The sequence below is a fragment of the Lemur catta genome, chromosome 3 (assembly GCF_020740605.2).
Source record: "Lemur catta isolate mLemCat1 chromosome 3, mLemCat1.pri, whole genome shotgun sequence".
Taxonomy (NCBI): Eukaryota; Metazoa; Chordata; class Mammalia; order Primates; family Lemuridae; genus Lemur; species Lemur catta.
Genome location: NC_059130.1, coordinates 97,462,176 through 97,480,351, shown reverse-complemented (window position 1 = coordinate 97,480,351; position 18,176 = coordinate 97,462,176). Strand labels below are relative to the sequence as shown.

The window sequence follows — 18,176 nt, the reverse complement described above, 5'->3', positions numbered from 1 at the left end:
TCCCAAGGAATCTCTGGGTACTCTCCATACCCCTCAGCCCCCTGAGAACTGAGGCTCAGCAGTCAGACCCATCACCCACCCCAGAGGACCTACCTGGGGAGTGGTGCACAGCCTCCTGAGATCAGATGGATCAGCTGGGAGCCCTCTCCTGCTCCCCAATTGCCCAACCAACATCTAGGCAGGAACTGAAGTCAAGTGACTTCAAGGGCCCTCTAATAACTTCCTCCCCAAAGAGCCTCTCTTGGGACCCTTGAGAGTCCCTCCTCCCTATTTTCTGCCTCCCTCGTCCCCACAGGCCAAACAAAGGAGCAAGATGGGAAACAGGCTGAAGCATCCCTATCACAGCGGCTGTTCCAGGAAGTCCTTGCTCCACGGCCTGCTCAGCCCTCACCTCTTCAATGTGGCCAGTCCCGTAGAGCAACCACCACCGGGGAGATCAATTTTCTAGTGGCTGGTTAAGTCAAGTGTGTTTCAAGGCATGGGCATGGCTCCTTTTCTTCAGAAGTCAGGGAGTAGGGCTGCCAGTTAGGGACTGACGAGATCTTACCACTGGATAACAGACTGCAAGCTACCCCACCTGGCAACACTGGCATCTGGCAACATGTTCACTCAGCAACAATATCCTAGCACCAGCACCCCAACAGCTCCACCTGGTAATTCTGCCCTGGAAGTATCCCAGTATCCCACTGTGCCAAAAATACCACCTTGAGTCACCAGACATAAATCTAGCCCCTAACCACTCACCAACAAGTTTTCTTCCCTTTGACCTAAGTGGCCTTACTTGGTGAGATTTTGCCCAGGGTACTAATAATGATATTGATAATAATGATAATAAATCTTTTTAAGGGCTTACCATGTGCTAAGCACTGTTCCAAGCATTCCACTTAATCCTCATGCCAACCCTATGAGATAGGTACAGTTATCATCCCCATTTGACAGCTGGGGAAACTGAGGCTCAAAGAGATTCAGTAATTTGCCCAAAAGTAAACTGTAATGGTAGAGATAGGATATGAAGCCAGGTAACCTGACTCTGGGATCTCTGCACTTAACTCTGCTGCCCTGCCTCCCAAGAAGATCGGGGTATGAGGTGGCCTCCCCCATGGCTTCAGGAGCACATAAAGGAGCCCACTGTGCGGAGCTTGATCCCCATCAGGGTACAGACAGGTGGAGAACAACAAGGGGAGCTCTTTGGTTGATTTGCCCTAGGCTATGAGGCTGGGCTAGACCCAGAAAAGGTCAAGGACTGCTGGGAGATTGGTCCCACCACAGAATAGGGAGCTGTCTGTCCCTTAGGGAGAAGCCACTGTTCCAGATGGAAAGAATGTTTCTACAAAGAATGGGCCCAGGTCTCTGCTCCAGGCTCCTGAAGCTAATAGAGCTGGTGAGGTTGCTCTCTGCCCCCATGGACTGGAGCCTCAGCAAAGCCCCTTGGGCTCCAGGCCTGGTGGTATGAGGGTAAGGAGGTAGGAAGGAGAATGCCCAAGGGGGCCAGTGGAGTCACCTGGTCAGGACTGTAGGCACCTGGAAGACAACATCCCTAAATGACGAAACCAACAACCAAGCTCATCATCAGAAAAAGGGGCCTCACTCTGCGTTTATAAAATGGAATCCCTGCTTCCCCTCTCTTAGCCTCAGCTTTATCATCTATAAAATGGGGTTAATAAAAATGACCATCCTCAGTGGTGTTGTAAGGAGTAAAGGAGACAGTACATATAAAGTATTTAGCATAGTGATTGCCCATCATACCGTGGGTGCTCGGTAATTGGGAGCTGTTGTATTGGCAGTGCCCTGACTCAGTTAATGGTGAATGAATGTCTCTATTGGTGTGTTATGGGGCTCTGTCCTGACCAACAATATGGCTGGTGAAGTTGAAGTTGCAAGGGCCAGGCTGGATCTAAATTTAGAGTGAGAGAAAACAGTAGGCCATAGAACCAGCATCCAAAACAATTTTGACAGGCTGGAATAAGCAAGATGACATTGTTCTGTTGTGAGCTTCAAGACGTTACACAAAGCAGAGGATGGGGGAGAGACCTGACTTGACCCCAGCTCCGGTGAAAAGGATCTGAATGATTTAGTTGACCACAACCTGATGGGAACTAATCATGGGAGAGAGAAAGGCTCTGAAGCCCAGCAGTCTTAGGCTGCATTAACAATGTGTCGCGTCCAGACTGGGGGAAATAATAGGCCTATTGTGCTGGCTTGGTCAGGCCATATCTGGAATCTTGCGTTGCTACATTGACAGACTGGAATCAGGCCAGGAGGGGGACCAACCCAGCCTCAGCTCCCAGGCACTTGTGCTAAATGCTTCCTGTGCACTTTCTTGTTTCATCCCCCAAACAATCTTCCTAGGTAGCTACTATTAATATCCACATTTTACACTCAGGGAGGTTAACTGAGTTGCACAGGGTCAACCACACAGCCTATAAATGGAGGAGCCTAGGGCTTTTCCAAATGGGCTCCTCTTATGCTTGTACCTTAGGGGGGAAGAATGAACATTCATTCACTAAACACATATTTATTAAGTTTCTATTATGCGTCAAGCCCCAAGCTAGTTAGTGGGGACACAGAAGTGAAAAAGTTGTGGCTCCCACCTCCAAGGAGCTCATGGTCTGGTGAGGGATCCAGATCACTTGTGATGTGGTGTGATTCTATGGGAGTGAAGATTTTAGGGTTGGAAGGGATCACAGAGTCCACCATAGCCACCTCAAGTCCAGAGAGGGGACGAGGGACAGAACAGTATCACACAGCTCAGGGTGGAGGCGGGGAGGCCAGTCCATGCCCTTTTCATAATATCCGACTGCCTCACTTTGGCTCTCTTCTGCTCAGCAGTGGCCAAGAGCTGTGTGCCCAGACAGGATCTGCTAGAGCATTTGAGGGAGCTTGGCGTGGCCGTCCTGGAGCGACCAGACCTCATTTCTCCTCCCTGCAATCAGAGATCTAAAGAAAGAAAAAAAGAGTCTGACATAGAGAGCCACAGTAACAGGGGTGAGTGGTCTTTGAGAGTCCCAGCAACCCCTTCACTAATCAGACAGAACTGGGAAGACTGGGGTGACGTTGGCATAAGGGACCCAGAGGTGCGATTAAACACTATTCTTTTCTGGCTATGTGCCAGACTAATGTCCTCCCATCTTTTTTCAAGGACCAGATTACTCTGAACTCTCTTTTTCAAAACTTTCCTTGATTGTTTCAACGCAGGGGGCCTCTGCAGCCTTGTATCTCCCAGGGCTTCTTGTTGGGGAGACACATGTACCCCATTCAGCTTTCTGCAATTTATGCTAAGAGGGACAGAGGATAGCTGTTGAGATTAAGGGCTTTCGAATCAGGCAAAACCTCCCAGACCTGGCTCTGCCATAAGACAGCTGTTTCACTTCTTCCAGTCTCCCTTTCCTTGGCTGTAAAATGGGGATAATAATAGTACCACCCTCATTTGGTGGCTGTGAGGCCCGAAAGAGATCATGTTAAGCCTGGAGAAAGCTATCTATAAAAGGCCACTGTTGGTATCACAGTGTACCAGTGGCTGCAGCCCTGGTAGGGCCCGCCACTGGGTTGCCTCGTCTTTCTCCCCCACTGCATAGATGGCAACAGCAGGAGGAGGGAACAGTAGGTCATGCGGGGACGAGAGAGGGAGCATCGGTGGCGAAAGTGCCAACCTACATCCACCAGGCTTGGAGAAGGAGACACTGACCTGACTCCAGATTTTAAAGGGGGCAGTGGGCTTCCGAGCCCCTTCCTTTCCTAGGCCAGGGGGTCAAAAGCCATGGGTTGTAGATTGTAGGCCCAACTCAGGGCGAACTCACTCTGGGGGACCTTGGGGAGTTCACTTTCAGCCCAGGGTCTCAGTTTCCTCGTGCGCGTCAGGGGGTCTCGCCGGCCTTCTCGGGTTGCCAGGAGCAAGCACAGCCGGATGCCGGTTCCGCGGCTTTGAGAACGTGGCTTAGTTGCAGAGCGCAGCCGGGCAGGGGCGGGGGCGGGAGGGCCGGCGGGCGAGGGGATTGGCTGGAGGCGGCAGAGCAGGGCTCAGGGATTGGCCCGATCCGAGACAGCGGGGCCGAACCTTTAAGAGGCGCGGAGGGGGCGTGCAGCGGAGTGCGTGCCTCGCCTGCCTGCCGGGCTTGCTAGTGCACGGCGACACTGGCAGCGGCAGCTACGGCAGGAGCCCGGCGGGGAGCGGAGGCCCACGGCACACAGGAGCATCCCGGCGTCCTGGTCCCAGGCGGCGTGGCCCGCGGGTCATGGCCAAAGGAGAGGGCGCCGAGAGCGGCTCCGCGGCGGGACTGCTGCCCACCGGCATCCTCCAAGCGGGTGAACGCCCGGCCCAGGTGAAGGTGAGGGTCTGGCACCCCGAGTGGAAGGCAAGGGATGGGGGCCAGGCTGATATGAGGCGAGGGGGGCGTTGGGGGATAGATCTGGTCCGGAGACACTTGGAATAGCCAGGGACAAGCAGGCCTGCTGGTAGGAGAGGGCCTGGGGGTGCCCCGGGGGCAGAGGGTGATGGAGAAGGTCGGTAGGCGCCGGCGCCCCCTTTTGCTCACCCCTACTCCCCATCTCTGCGGAAGCGCTCCGCCGGCAGCTCCACATGGTGCCCGGCTTTTCTGTGCTGGTTTCGGTTCTTCTATGCTGAGCGGCAGGAGTTTGCCGCCCTAGAAGCTGGGGAGACCCCAGAAATCTGGGAACCCCCTTTATTCCCCTTCTCTCACTCCCAGCTCCCTGCTCTCGCGCTCAACTCTGTCGTGAGGGCCGCTCAAGTTCATTCATAAGAACAAGGCTCTGCTCTTAAAGGAGCCGCATTCCTCAGGCGTTTGTGTGAGTGTGGGTGTTCGCGCACGCACGATGCTTCGCGCATCTCAATCGGCCCTAGCCCCAGCCCTGGGGACCTATTGAAGGACCGAATGAAATCAGGCGGCCCCAGGAAGGGATCTCAGGTAATAGATATCTGCCAGGGAGGTGACCGCCTTTTTCTTTTCATTTTATTAACGATCCTTGGAAGGAGCCGGGGTGAGCAATTACGCTGTTAGTATGTATGAGTAATCTCTACTTTCCCTGGGCAACCCCAACCTCCCTAGTGCCCCACCCAGAGAAGGCTCAGTCCTGCATCTGGAGTTCTTTCCTTCCCTCTCCAAGGTCCCCTAGGAGCTGGTGGGAGGAGGGGAGCTACAGGGTAGGGCAGCTCCTGGGTTTGCCTGAAGCTCTGGCTGCCTACGGGGGCCAGGGACGCTCTGGGACAGATGGAAGGAACAGCTGTGCCTGCAGCCAGCTAGGCTGGGCCCCTACAACTTTCTAGAGCTCTCACCAGCAGGCAGGTGGATCCTGGCCTCTGAGCCAGGGCAGGAGCCTGGGCTGGGCTCAGGCGGCTCTTGGCAGCAAGAGGATTTTCAGGTTGCGGCAGTTGGTGCCGGGTGGGGACAGGTCCTTTGCTGGAGCATGTTCCCCCTCTGTAACTTGGAAAGAGGCCTTGGCAGGAGTTCTTTAGAGATGGTGGGCTAAGTTTCCTTACAATTTGAGGGAGGGAGGGAGGAGGCTTAGGGGCAACTTCCGCAGGAGTGTGGATTCCCTTTTTCTAAATTCCTAAGAACAGAAAATACTTTTTTCTTGTGGGAAATGAGATCTCCCTGGGTGGAACAGGGCAAGGCAGAGTTGTTCCTCCTGGCAGAGTTGGCTGGAGGGATGGTCTTGCATCTGGAACCTTCTAGGATGGAGGCCAGGATGTTGGGCCTCTTTTCATCCTTTCCTCCTCTTCCCAGAAGGAACCAAAGAAGAAACAACAGTTGTCCATTTGCAACAAGCTTTGCTATGCAGTTGGAGGGGCCCCCTACCAGGTGACAGGCTGTGCCCTGGGTTTCTTCCTTCAGATCTACCTACTGGACGTGGCTCAGGTGAGTAGCCTGAGCCCTCCAGGGCTCCTCCCGCATCCTGAGGTGGGAAAGACTAGGCATCTCTGAGTAAGTTCACTCAGTTTTCCCCATCTGTGAAATGGGACCAGAAATCCCTCCTTTGCTGCCTCTCAGAGTCACAGTGGATGAGAAATGAGAAGACTTTGGAAAGCATCCAGGAGGGGAGTCTCTCCACCCCAGGAGTCTTAGCTGGCGAGGTCTGGGAACTCCTCCTTGCCTGGCAAGAGCAGTAGAGCCTGGAGGGGTAGGTGGTGGTGTGAGAGAGAATGAGGCCTGCTAGTGACATGGTTCTTAGAAGAGATTGGCACACCATGTCCCTGGCTGGAAGACAGTGAGCTAGCTTGGCTCCGGGGTTGGTGGATGTTGCCAGGCTTATGGACAAGGTGCCTCTCACCTTCACCTGAGGAGCAGAGGCAGGTTGGTGGGCAGAGGGGCTGGCAACTGCTGGACTAAGTTAGAGTGTCCCCATACACACGGTCTTTGACTGGGAGGGGTACTTAGGGTAAAGCAGGGCTACTTTGTGCTTTGAGAAACCTTGGCCAGCAGCCTGGCATCCTGAGAATTCACCCTGCTTGGATGGGGAGTGGGAGGCTAAACAGCCATGGCTACCAGGGCTCCCTCACTAGTCATCTCCTCTCTGTAGCATCTGACTTGGCAAGCAGGACATCTTAGTTGTATCCATTTACAGGTGGGGAACACTAAGCCCCAGATTGGACAAATGACTTTATTCAGCAGCTAGTTTTTGAGCAACTGCCATGGGCTGGATCTTGAGTAGGGTGAGAAGGATAAAACTGTGTTGTAGTGAGTGTGAGAGCTGGAGGGGTGGGGGCCAGACTAGGGGGACCACAGTGTGGGAGACAACACCTGCTTCCCGGAGCAAAAGCATAGCAAGGCTTTGATGGATGGGGAGGAGTCCAGAAAATCCGTACTTAGGGCATAGAGGGTTTGTGGGGAGAGGGATAGCTTGAGTGTGTAGTGACAGGTCACTGTTTAAAAAGTACCTATGGACTCCTTTTCTACATCCAAGGTAGAGCTTGACCCTATGAGATAGAAATCATAACTCTCATTATACAGATGGGGAAACTGAGGCCAACTGTGGTAACCCAGTGAATGCTTTTTCTGATATCAGGTGGGCTCAGAGCTGTGAGAGGGAGGGAAAGAAATGTCTCTGGATTCATTCTAATCGATGGGAATGTTTTCAAGGGCAGTAGAGGGGAGGAAATAAGAGGACAGATCTGGGAAAGCCTCTAAGGAGGCACACAGTGCTACTGTTATCGGAGAAATGCCATTGTCATTATTAACAAGGCCAGCGAAGATGTTTAACGCTCACATGGGAGCAGCACACGGTCTCAAAGGCCTGGCTGAAGCAGGGAGGGGGAGCCCCGGCTTTTGCCTGCGAATGAGGGTTGAGATGAGTAGAAGGATGAGGGAGTTGTTTTCTGCCTCTTCCCATTCCAGGTGGACCCTTTCCCTGCCTCCATCATCCTATTTGTGGGCCGAGCCTGGGATGCCTTCACAGACCCTCTGGTGGGCTTCTGCATTAGCAAATCCTCCTGGACCCGCCTGGGACGCCTCATGCCCTGGTGAGTAGAAGAGGCTCCTTCAAGGTGGCAGGAGATGGGGCTTCTGGCATATCTGCCCCTTGGTCCTTCCATCTGGTTTGTCACAGGCTAGGGGGTGAGGAGACAGAATGACGCGAAAGCCCAAGAGTGTTGAAACCCTATCTGGGGTCGCAGCTTCCCCAGGCAGGGCACTGGGACACCTAGCCAGTTCATTCTCAGGCTGACCAAAGTGCTAGGCTGGGCAGCTTGCACCAGCTCAGGCCCCTTTGCTCCCCAAGGTCCACTTGCTCCTCTTGGTGAAACTGGAATTCTAACAGCTTCCACTCAGTCACTTCCCATCATGGCAGAGGTAGTACTTCAGGGTGGTTGAGAGGACACCTTCTTCACTACTTATAGCTGTACAACCTTGAGCAAGTCACTTAACATCTCTGAGCCTCAAGTTTATTCATCTGTAAAACAGGGATAATAACTATGTCTATCTCACAGAGTTGTGGTGAGGATTAAATATTTTTAATATTTAAAGTACAGTTCCTGAGTGACATATAATTCCATACCTCTTCAAGGTACCCCCTGGTGGAGCAGGGGTTGGGGGTAAAACTGGAATGGGGTGGCAGACCCATAACCTCTGGCGCCTTGGATGCTGTGAACTCCCTTTTCTCTTGGTATAAAGCCTGCACTACTCAGCCTCAGGCTGTGGGGCAAGGTATGGGGGAGGTGGTGCCATAGATCAGACAGCAAGGGAGACACATAGGACAGGCCGTCAGGCCGGGGCTCTGGTTCCCTCCAGGACATCCTGCTTCAGAGGGTGGGGGGGTATACCCCTTTCATCTCCAGCCCATCCAGGCTCAAGTGGGCGCCTTCCTGCCCCAGGGGCGCCCATACCTGGTCTCCGGCCTTCAAAGCTCTTCCCCCAGCCCCTGTTCCCTGACAGCTTCCTTTCCCACGAGGCCCCCCACCCACCCCAATCCTTCCAGCCCCTGGCTAAGGCCCAGGTTGGAGCCTTTGATGCAGACTTCAGGGCCAGGGACAGGACAGGCTGCCTTACCTGGGCAGGCTGCTCAGGGCTCCCTGGGCGCCCATGAGACTTGGCCCTGTGCCCGCCTCCCTGGCAGCCGGTGGAAGGCGGGGCCCTGCTGCTACATCTCCTCATGGGGCCCGGCCAATGGGAGGCAGCTGCTGGGCTAGCCCGGCGGCGGGGCCCGGGTTACTCTCAGTCACATTGGGTTTCTCAGTGGAGGCTGCAGCTGCCTGCGAGCAGAGGATGGGGTGTCTGACTAGGGCTGATGAGGAGCCCTTGTTCCCTGAGGGGACACGTGGATTTGGGAAGGGTGGAGGCGGGCAGGGTCTCCCTGTGGGAGGTAGGATGTGAGAGATTCTTGCTGGGCAGGTGTGGCACACAGCATGGGGAAGTTGCTGGTAGCCTTTGAGGCTGGTTTCTGATTTAGCAGGTGTCCACGTCTGTGTGCCCACCTGTCTGGTGGGACCTGTGTCTGAGTGCACACAGGGTGGCTCGTGGGCTGAGGCGCTGCCGTGTGTGTGGCCTGCCCATCCATACCCCAGTTAGGACCTGGGCCCCTTCTCAGGCCCAGAGACCTGGCGCCCCTTTTCCTTTCAGCTCAGGAAGAGGCTGGGCCTGTCAGGGTTCAGGAGCCCTGCAGCCCCCTCAGGGCAGCCCCTGCTGTAAGCCTACATTTAAATCCTCTCCTTCAGACCACGGATACTTTGACATTCACATTCCTGGAGTTCCCAAGGCCACCTAGTGAGGGGGGGGGGGGTGTCACATGGGGCTGGGCCTGAGGTCTGACTCCCAGCCCAGTGCTTTCCTGGCCTGCACTAGTCACCACATGCCGGCCTCCTGCGGCGCTTCCCTGATGGGATAATTGTAGCACTTAGTGGCCCAAGCATTGTTTGACATTTTAGTATCAACTTATGTAAGTCTCAAAATTACTTCAACCCTATGAGGTAGAACCAAAGTCCTTACAACCGCCTGTAAGGAGTCCCATTTCCTCTCCCTCCTCATCTGATTCCTGTTCCTTTGCTCACTGTACTCCAGCCCCAGCAGCCTCGCCTTTCCTCAGACCTCCCTGGCCCCTCAAGGACCTTGTACTGACTATTCCCTTGCCTGGCCCCCTCTTCCCTCGGATGTCTGCAAGGCCGGCTCCCTCCAGCCTCAGCCTCCCACGTAGCTGGGACTAGCTACCGTGCCCGGCCATTATAATCATTTTTAAGTGTACAGTTCAGTGGCATGAAGTACATTCACACTGTTGTATCCCAGAACTTTTCATCTTCCCAAACTTGAACTCTGTACCCATTAAACACGAACTTCCCATTCCCCTCTCCCCCATCCCCTGGCAACCACCATTCTACTTTCTGTCTCTATGAATTTGACCACCCTAGGTACCTCATATAAGTGAAATCACACACTATTTGTCTTTTTTGTCTGGTTTATTTCACTCAGCATAATGTCCTCAAGGTTCGTCCATGTTGTAGCATGGGTCAGAATTTCATTCCTGAATAATATATATATAACTTTTAAATGACTTTATGTTTTTAGAATGTAAGTTCCACAAGGGCAAGGATTTCTTATCTGTTTTGTTCACTGATATATCCATCCTAAGTAATTAGAATAGTGCCCAGCACATAGTTGGCACTTAATAAATATTTCTTGAGTAAACATTGAATGTAAGTTATGCACTGTTACTGTTCTCATTTTACAGATGAGGAAATGAGCCTCAGAGAAGTTAAATAACTTGCCCAAGCCTAAGTTATTTATAGTTAGTTGGTAGAGCCAGAGCTGGCTCCCTGCAGTGTGGCTCCAGCTGGCTTTCTGTACTGATGCCACCAAGTTAGACCATCCTGACTGAGGTTGCACCCCTTGTGGCGTGTGGGACCCACACGTGGGAGGCAGGCCTTTGCTCCCTTTTGGTTCCTTCCACAGGGCCCCTCCCCCAGCCACCCCACCCCCGCGTCCCTGTGTGTGTGGAACAGAGCAGCCCAGCGGGGCCTGGCTCTGGGGTTCTGGCTTCCAGCCCCACTCAGACCCTCCCCTTCCTCAGGATCATCTTCTCCACGCCCCTGGCCATCATCGCCTACTTCCTCATTTGGTTCGTGCCCGACTTCCCGCAGGTCCAGCCCCTCTGGTACCTGCTTTTCTATTGCCTCTTTGAGACACTGGTCACGGTGAGTGTGGGCACCTCCCCTGGGTATCTCTGGGGGCAGAGATGAGGGCAGTCCCTGGAGCCTCCAGGGTTGCCCGAAGCCGCGTCTGTCTGTCCATCCATCTGACTGGCCAGGGGCCTCTGTTCTGTGCCAGTGTTTCCACGTGCCCTACTCGGCCCTCACCATGTTCATCAGCACAGAGCAGAGCGAGCGGGATTCTGCCACAGCATACCGTAAGTCTCTCCCGCCCTCCTGCCCCCACCCACCAGGGACCCTCCCGCCATACCTCTTCCCTTGCGGACCCAGCTCCCCACTCTACTCTTGGACGTGGATGTGAAACTATCTTAAAAATAACTCACTCCCCTTATTGCTCAGGTGAGACCCAGAGAGGTGCAGGGACTAACCAGAGCCATACAGAGAAAGGCCACGTGCTCAGGCCAAGGTGCTGGGTGCCCCACCACCTGTAGCCACCCCATGGAGCTAGAGCTGGGCTCCTGTCCATCTGACCTTCCTCCCTGGGCCCACAAGCCATGAGGCTCCTCTAAAAGACCCCCTTTTCCCTGCCCAGGGATGACCGTGGAGGTGCTGGGCACGGTGCTGGGCACAGCGATCCAGGGGCAGATTGTGGGCCAAGCAGATACACCTTGTCTCCAGGACCCCAACGGCTCTGCAGTGGCCTCAGACAGTGCCAATCGCACGCAGAGCACCACCTCACTCAGAGACACGGTAAGGCCCCCGGCAGGGCTGGGATTAGGGGAGATGAGGAGCAATGAGATGGTTTGCAGTCATTCTAAAAACAGTAATAGTAGCTGATGTTTATTAAATGTTGGGCATTTAATAGACCTATTAGCAGGCCCCATATACCCACTTTGCAGATAAGGAATCTGAGACTTAGAGAGGCTGCATTTGTCCAGCGTTGTAGACTGAGTGAATTGCAGAGACTGGGGAAAGGTTTGAACTTTGTGTGCAGAGACTCCACACCTGGCTTCTTAACATTTTGTTGATCTGAACCATGCCCAGCCTTGGGAAGCAGAAACCAGCTGAGGGCGTTCCTTTCATTGCACAGGTGGAGACAGTAGGCCCCCAGAGAAGGAGGGACTGGCCCAAGACCGTTTGGTGGGGGCTGCTGGGATGAGACTAGACTGACTGTCTCTATGTATGTCGCCTTCACCTCCTTTATAGCAAAACGCATACCTGCTGGCAGCAGGGGTCATTGCCTCCATCTATGTCATCTGTGCTGTCATCCTGACCCTGGGAGTGCGGGAGCAGAGAGGTGAGGGGCGCCTTGGGAAAGGGTGCAGGCCCCAGCACAGGTGGCTGTGTCTTTCTGGCTCTCAGGCGTTGGGAGGGGCCTCTGCTGCCCCCTCACTGTCCCCTGTGGTCTCCAGAACCCTATGAGACGCAGCAGGCTGAGCCAATATCCTTCTTCCGGGGCCTCCGTCTGGTCATGAGCCATGGCCCATACATCAAGCTCATTGCTGGCTTCCTCTTCACCTCCCTGGCTTTCATGGTGAGTGGGGACCTGACTGCTCAGCCCGAGAGGGGGTGTCACGGGAGGGGGTAGGCAGAGGACTCAGGATGCAATGAAGCCTGAGGGGCAGGTAGGATGGGGGTGGGGTGAGCCAAGGTCTCTGGAGCAGAGGGAATGTTTTGGGGAGGCTCAGCCCCAACATCACCTCCTTCTTTGCATTTCCTGCCCCAACCCTGCCCCGTCCCCCAGCTGGTGGAAGGCAACTTTGCCTTGTTTTGCACCTACACCTTGGGCTTCCGCAATGAATTCCAGAATCTACTCCTGGCCATCATGGTACGTGTTGGGCACGAGCATGGGCTGGCAGCCTGGGCTGAAGTGGCAGTGGGACGGTTCTTTGGATAGTCAGAGAAGGTTTCCCAGACTGACTTGAGGTCATGAAGGGATGAGGGAGTCTTCCCAGAATACTTGGTTGGACTTTGAGTAGGTAGGACTATGAAAGAAAGTTTGGGGCTGGATATTCAAGTGGAGAGCGCAGCAAAAGCAAGGGGATGGATGCCAAGAACCTTGTGGAACTTTGTGCTCAGAGGTAGGAGAAGGCAGGAGATGAGATCTGTCGGGACCAACTCCCAGCTTCCCTGGGGAGCTGTCGAAGGTGCCTGTTATGTCCTTGCTGCCCAGATGCTGTCATCTAACTGCTCTTGGGCAGGGCTGGAACACCTTTGGGGTCCTGGGAAGCTCAAGAGGGGTTCCGTGGCTCTAACTCACCCCCTCACCCTCTTGTCCATCCATAGCTATCGGCCACATTCACCATTCCCGTCTGGCAGTGGTTCCTAACTCGGTTTGGCAAGAAGACGGCTGTATACGTTGGCATCTCAGTGAGTGGGGCTGAAAGGGCAGGGCCTAGGTTGAGTTTTGGGCGACTGATGGGAGCCTCCCAGCTGACTCATCTTCCTTCACTCCCCTCCCCTAGTCAGCAGTGCCATTTCTCATCTTGGTGGCCCTCATGGAGAGTAACCTAATCATCACGTACGTGGTAGCCGTGGCAGCTGGCATCAGTGTGGCAGCTGCCTTCTTACTACCCTGGTAGGTACATACAGGCCAGCCTGACTGTATTCCCCAGCCCCTCACTCCTAGTTCTGAAGTGCCTTGGGGGGAGTTCTAGGGGGGCTTCTCCTTCTACAGGCCATTCTGTGGGCCTAGGGTGGAGGTGGGGCAAGTGTGCCCTATATAGTTGTACAGGTTGGGAACTGTGCAATACCTCCTAGTCAGGGTGGAAAATGGGGGCTAAAATCTGGCCTGTGCCCCACTTGCCAAGCTGAGCACCTAGAATGGGGCTACTTCATCTTGGAGGAGGGGGTCTTCTTTTCTTATTCATGTGAAGGTGCCATCCCCTCACTGAGCCGTGCACCTGTGGTGCTGCAGGCTCCCTGAGGGGCACCTCTTCCCATTGACACCAAGGTACCATATGGGTTAGTGGGAGCCCGGGGTTGCTAGGGGGCACGTCCTCATGACTGCCGCCACTCTGCACAGGTCCATGCTGCCCGACGTCATTGACGACTTCCACCTGAAGCAGCCCCACTCCCACGGAACCGAGCCCATCTTCTTCTCCTTCTATGTCTTCTTCACCAAGTTCGCCTCTGGAGTCTCACTGGGCATCTCCACCCTCAGTCTCGAGTGAGTGGGCTGGGGGCCTGGGGCAGGGCTGATAGGGCCAGGCCCCAGGCGCCCCTTCCTCACTGCTGCCCTGCCCACTGGGTCCCACAGCTTTGCCGGGTACCAGACCCGTGGCTGCTCCCAGCCGGCACGTGTCAGGTTTACCCTGAAGATGCTGGTGACCATGGCTCCCATAGTCCTCATCCTGCTGGGCCTGCTGCTCTTCAAGCTGTACCCTATCGACGAGGAGAAGCGGCGGCAGAACAAGAAGGCCCTGCAGGCTCTGAGGTGAGGCTGGGGAGGGGACAAGCTGGTGGCGGAGGGGACGACTGTGGCCAAGTCCAGACTCACCTCCCGCACATCTTCTCTTGACAGCCCCAACACTTAGCCACGCACCAGGCACTGCGCTGAGTGGTTTTACATTTATTCATTCAACAAACACTTACTGGATGCCTACTGTATGCCAGGCATTGCTCTAGCAAACAAAACAAAAATCTCTGTCCTGGAGGAGCTCATATTTCAGGGAATGCTCATTTGTGACCTTCTGTGGTCCTCTAACAACCCTAGGTGATAAATTCCTACGATTCCTACCCTGCAGATGAAGAAACTGAGCTTTAGCCAGGAAGAGTGACTGGCCCAGCTGATAAGGGGTGGAGCTGGGGCTGGAGCCTGCACCCTTCACCGCCCTCCCGGCATGAGGGACCTCAGGTGTGGCCTGAGCCCTGCCTTTCAGGAGACCAGAGGGCAGGGGGCGTGAGTCATGCCAGCCCAGGCCAGAGTATAGCGCCAGGGCTGTCGGTGCCCGTGAGCGGCAAGGACAGTAAACAGACCAACCAGCAATTTCTGTGCTGAAAGTGAAAGTGAACAAGCTCTGTGCCCTGTGGCTCACACGAGTCCCACAGCTGGCTAAGACTGCAGGGCTGAGAGCCTGTGGGGCAGGGGAGGGGTGAGGGCACTTCCTCCAACCCCTCTCCTCTGGCTCTGGCAGGGATGAAGCCAGCAGCTCGGGCTGCTCTGACACAGACTCCACAGAGCTGGCCAGCATCCTCTAGGGCCTGCTGTGTTGCTGAAGCCACCATGCCGAGGTCCTGTGCCACCAGACCACATGAGGCATCGAGACCGGTTTTCCCGCTCGCTGAGCAGCTGGTCTGCAGGGGCCAGGAAGGGAACCGAAGACTAAGAGTCAGCGGGCCCAGGACGTCTGCCGTGCTCGCTGTGGGGCCAGCCACTCTACAGCCTCCTGCCTCCCCTCTGCCGGCCGGTGGGGCCGAGCCCTGGGGCTGCTACTGTGAATATGCCAAGGACTGATCGGGCCTAGCCCGGAACACTAATGTAGAAACGTTTTATACAGAGCCTAATTAATAACTTAATGACTGTGTACATAGCAGTGTGTGTGGATGTATATGTCTTTGAGCTATTAATGTTATTAATTTTCATAAAAGCCGGAAAACGGAGCTACCTGTTTCTGTCTGTGTCCTCAGCTGCTCACTGAGCCCTTCTGCGCCAAGACTTAGATAGTGACAGGGCGCACTGAGCCCCAGGTGCCACTGGGTGGGGAGGAAGCGTCTGGAGGTGTGGTAACAGCCTCAGCTGATGTTTACGCATCACCCACCCTATACCAGGCCCGGTGCGGAGGCTCTGTGTTCACTTGCTGGTGTTCTCATTTAATCCTGGAAACCATCTCGCTGAGTCAGGACTGTCCCCATTTGAAAGATAAGAAAACAGAGCTCCAGTGCAGAGAAGGACCTGGTGAAAAGTCACACAGCCAACAGGGACCTAACTGGAATTCCACCCCATCTCTATGGGACTGCAGTACCTTGGTCCCACGGTCCACTCACCTGAGTCTGAGAGTGACCGACGGACTGGCAGACAGACAGCCACCATGCCCACGCCTGTGCTCTGTGCTTCCTGCCCGTGCGTGCCTGAGCTTGTGGGACTGGCTGTGCTGGGGCTGACTCTGTGATCTGGGCCCCGTAGTGTCTGTCCCTAGAGACCTGCAATTCTTTCTGCACAACTGTTCCAACGGTGTTGGGAGATGAGGACGTACCTGGCTAGATGTGTTTGTGTCGTACGAGGGAGGATCTCACCAGTGGTGTGCTGGTAAAAAACAAACAAAAAAACACCTCTGGTGGGGAACAGGGTGGTGGGGAAAGCCTAGTTTATAGCACTCTGATTTCCATGGTGTAAGTAATTCCCACCATAGCCAATTTCAAGTTACCAGTGGTTATTCTAACTTGAAAAATTCCTAAAAACTTGACAGTTCTCACAAACTGGTAGGAGCTTGCCCCAGCACACCACTGGGTCTCACACTTAGGCTAAGCTCCAAAAATCGTAGAAAAGCAAAGCCGGCAAGATCAGGAACCACTGGTCCAACCTCCTTATTTTATAGATGGATAAATGAAGCCCAGAGAAGAGGAGTGCTTAGACTATTCAGGTTTGGATTTTATCTTGGGTGCCTGGCTCCATTTGGGGTGGGAAGGGGGCTCCATTTTTACTGATGAAGTTCTGCTGAGTTACTTTTATAAATTTCATAAGGTGTTACTAACAGTCACTGTTATATGTGCTTAATAAATTTTTTTTTTTTGAGACGGAGTCTCACTCTGTTGCCCTGGCTAGAGTGCCATGGCATCAGCCTAACTCACAGCAACCTCAAACTCCTGGGCTCAAGCAATCCTTCTGCCTCACCCTCCTGAGTAGCTGGGACTACAGGCATGCGCCACCATGCCTGGCTAATTTTTTTCTACATATTTTTAGTTGTCCAGCTAATTTCTTTCTATTTTTAGTAGAGACGGGGGTCTCGCTCTTGCTCAGGCTGGTCTCGAACTCTTGAGCTCAAATGATCTTCCGGCCTCGGCCTCTCAGAGTGCTAGGATTACAGGCATGAACCACTGCACCTGGCCAATGTGCTTAATAAATATTGATTCAGTTAGACTTTAGAACTTCCCTATGAGGAAGGTACTATTCTTATCCCCATGTTACAGATAGGGAAATTGAGGCACTAAGTGCCCTGCCAAGGTCGTCAGACAGTGCACTAGAGGAGGAGCTGGTATTTGAATCCAGGCTGTCTGGCTATGGTGCCTGTGCTCTTAATCACCACTTAAGGCTGTTATGAGAGCCCATAGTTTTGCCACTACCAAGCCAGGTGCCACTGCCTTTGTAGCTGTCATCTCATGTCAGAGGCTGCCTGGGCAAGGCAGGAGCCTGGAGTGTGGTCAGGCCTCTGTAACTAGAGTGCTCAGGGACTCTGAGATCATGTTTTATAGAGGCCCATCACCCCTTCCCTTGCCTTCCACTCTAATCAGTAATCACCAAGTCTTGTCTTTAAACAAAATTAAAATTTTTAAACCTCTCAAGCTTGCTTCTTTCCCATCTCTTACCTGGAAGATTACACCAGCATCCTGGCTGGTCTCCTTGTCTTTGATTTCATCTCCTCGCATTCCTTCTGCAAACTATCCAAGATAGCTGAGTAGCTCTTCTGCTTAGAAACTCTTCTGTGAGTCCCCGTTGCTTTTAGGAGGAAGTCTGAGACCCCTGCTGACCCCAACCCCGATCTAGATGCAGCCCTTCTTGCAGGCCACCTTCCTGGCCCTGGAATACGTGACCACTTCAGCTCCAGTGGCAGACACTCGTCGAACCTGCCTGTGCTCCAGTGAGCCTCTCTGAAGCAGCATCCTGCCCCTCTGCCCCTTGGGGTGGCTCTGAGAGCCCATCCCCTATGTCTCAGTCTCCCACACCAAGCCCAGGGCCAGACCTGGTGGGTGGGGCAGGGCATGTGGAGCTGAGCAAATGTGAATGTGAGCTGTGACTAGACAGGGCTTCGGCTGGGAGCCAAACCGAATCCCACTGACCCACTATGATGCTTCTCTCCGGGTCTCAGTTTACTCCAAATGTTCTGTGGAGATTTAGAATTCAAAACCCTTGTCCTCCTAAGAGCACATTTAGGAATAACATTAATCGGGTGTCGGGCAGATGTCGTGGGGAGGGGATGTATACATACATAATGATTGTGATGCACATCGTCTAGGGGATGGACATGCTTGAAGCTCTGACTTGGGGGGCAGGAGACAGAGGCAAGGGCAATATATGTAACCTAAACATTTGTACCCCCATAATATGCTGGAAAAAAAAAAACCCCTTGTCCTGGCACAGTGGCTCGCAACTGTAATCCTGGCACTCTGGGAGGCTGAAGGGGGGGATCCCTTGAGGTCAGGAGTTCGAGACCAGCCTGGGCAAGAGCAAGATCTGGTCTCTACAAAATATAGAAAAATTACTCGGGCATGATAGCATGCACTTGTAGTTTCAGCTTACTCAGGAGGCTGAGGCAGGAGGATTACTTGAGCCCAGAAATTTGAGGCTGCAGTGAGCTCTGATGAGGCCACTGCACTCTAACACTGGTGAGAGAGCAAGACTGTCTCAAACAAAACAAAACATCCTCAGAAT

The 18,176-nt window shown here is 54.0% G+C and overlaps 1 protein-coding gene across 5 annotated transcripts; it reads left to right on the top strand.

Moving 5' to 3' along the window:
* Window positions 1-2,882: 2,882 nt before the first annotated feature.
* Window positions 2,883-15,190, top strand: MFSD2A (major facilitator superfamily domain containing 2A). 5 transcript variants are annotated; one of them, XM_045548158.1, is made up of 14 exons: window positions 2,883-2,985; window positions 5,742-5,873; window positions 7,350-7,474; window positions 10,510-10,633; window positions 10,767-10,845; window positions 11,181-11,338; window positions 11,795-11,885; window positions 12,001-12,122; window positions 12,333-12,416; window positions 12,875-12,958; window positions 13,054-13,166; window positions 13,614-13,757; window positions 13,848-14,024; window positions 14,725-15,190. In XM_045548158.1, exons 3-14 carry the CDS (start codon window positions 7,467-7,469, stop codon window positions 14,786-14,788), a joined length of 1,248 nt encoding a protein of 415 aa, XP_045404114.1. In that variant the 5' UTR covers window positions 2,883-2,985; window positions 5,742-5,873; window positions 7,350-7,466; the 3' UTR covers window positions 14,789-15,190. The 5 variants fall into 5 exon arrangements, with proteins under 5 accessions (XP_045404114.1, XP_045404111.1, XP_045404109.1 ...); XM_045548155.1 differs by lacking the exon at window positions 2,883-2,985 and adding an exon at window positions 4,060-4,319; XM_045548153.1 differs by lacking the exon at window positions 2,883-2,985 and adding an exon at window positions 4,060-4,325.
* The last annotated feature ends 2,986 nt before the right edge of the window (window positions 15,191-18,176 follow it).

Excerpts from the sequence above, each read along its gene's own strand:
- MFSD2A (XM_045548153.1), top strand. The coding sequence starts at position 4,233 with ATGGCCAAAGGAGAGGGCGCCGAGAGCGGCTCCGCGGCGGGACTGCTG. Across the intron at positions 5,874-7,349 it reads ACCTACTGGACGTGGCTCAG|GTGGACCCTTTCCCTGCCTC; the intron begins GTGAGTAGCCTG and ends TTCCCATTCCAG. Across the intron at positions 12,417-12,874 it reads ATCTACTCCTGGCCATCATG|CTATCGGCCACATTCACCAT; the intron begins GTACGTGTTGGG and ends GTCCATCCATAG.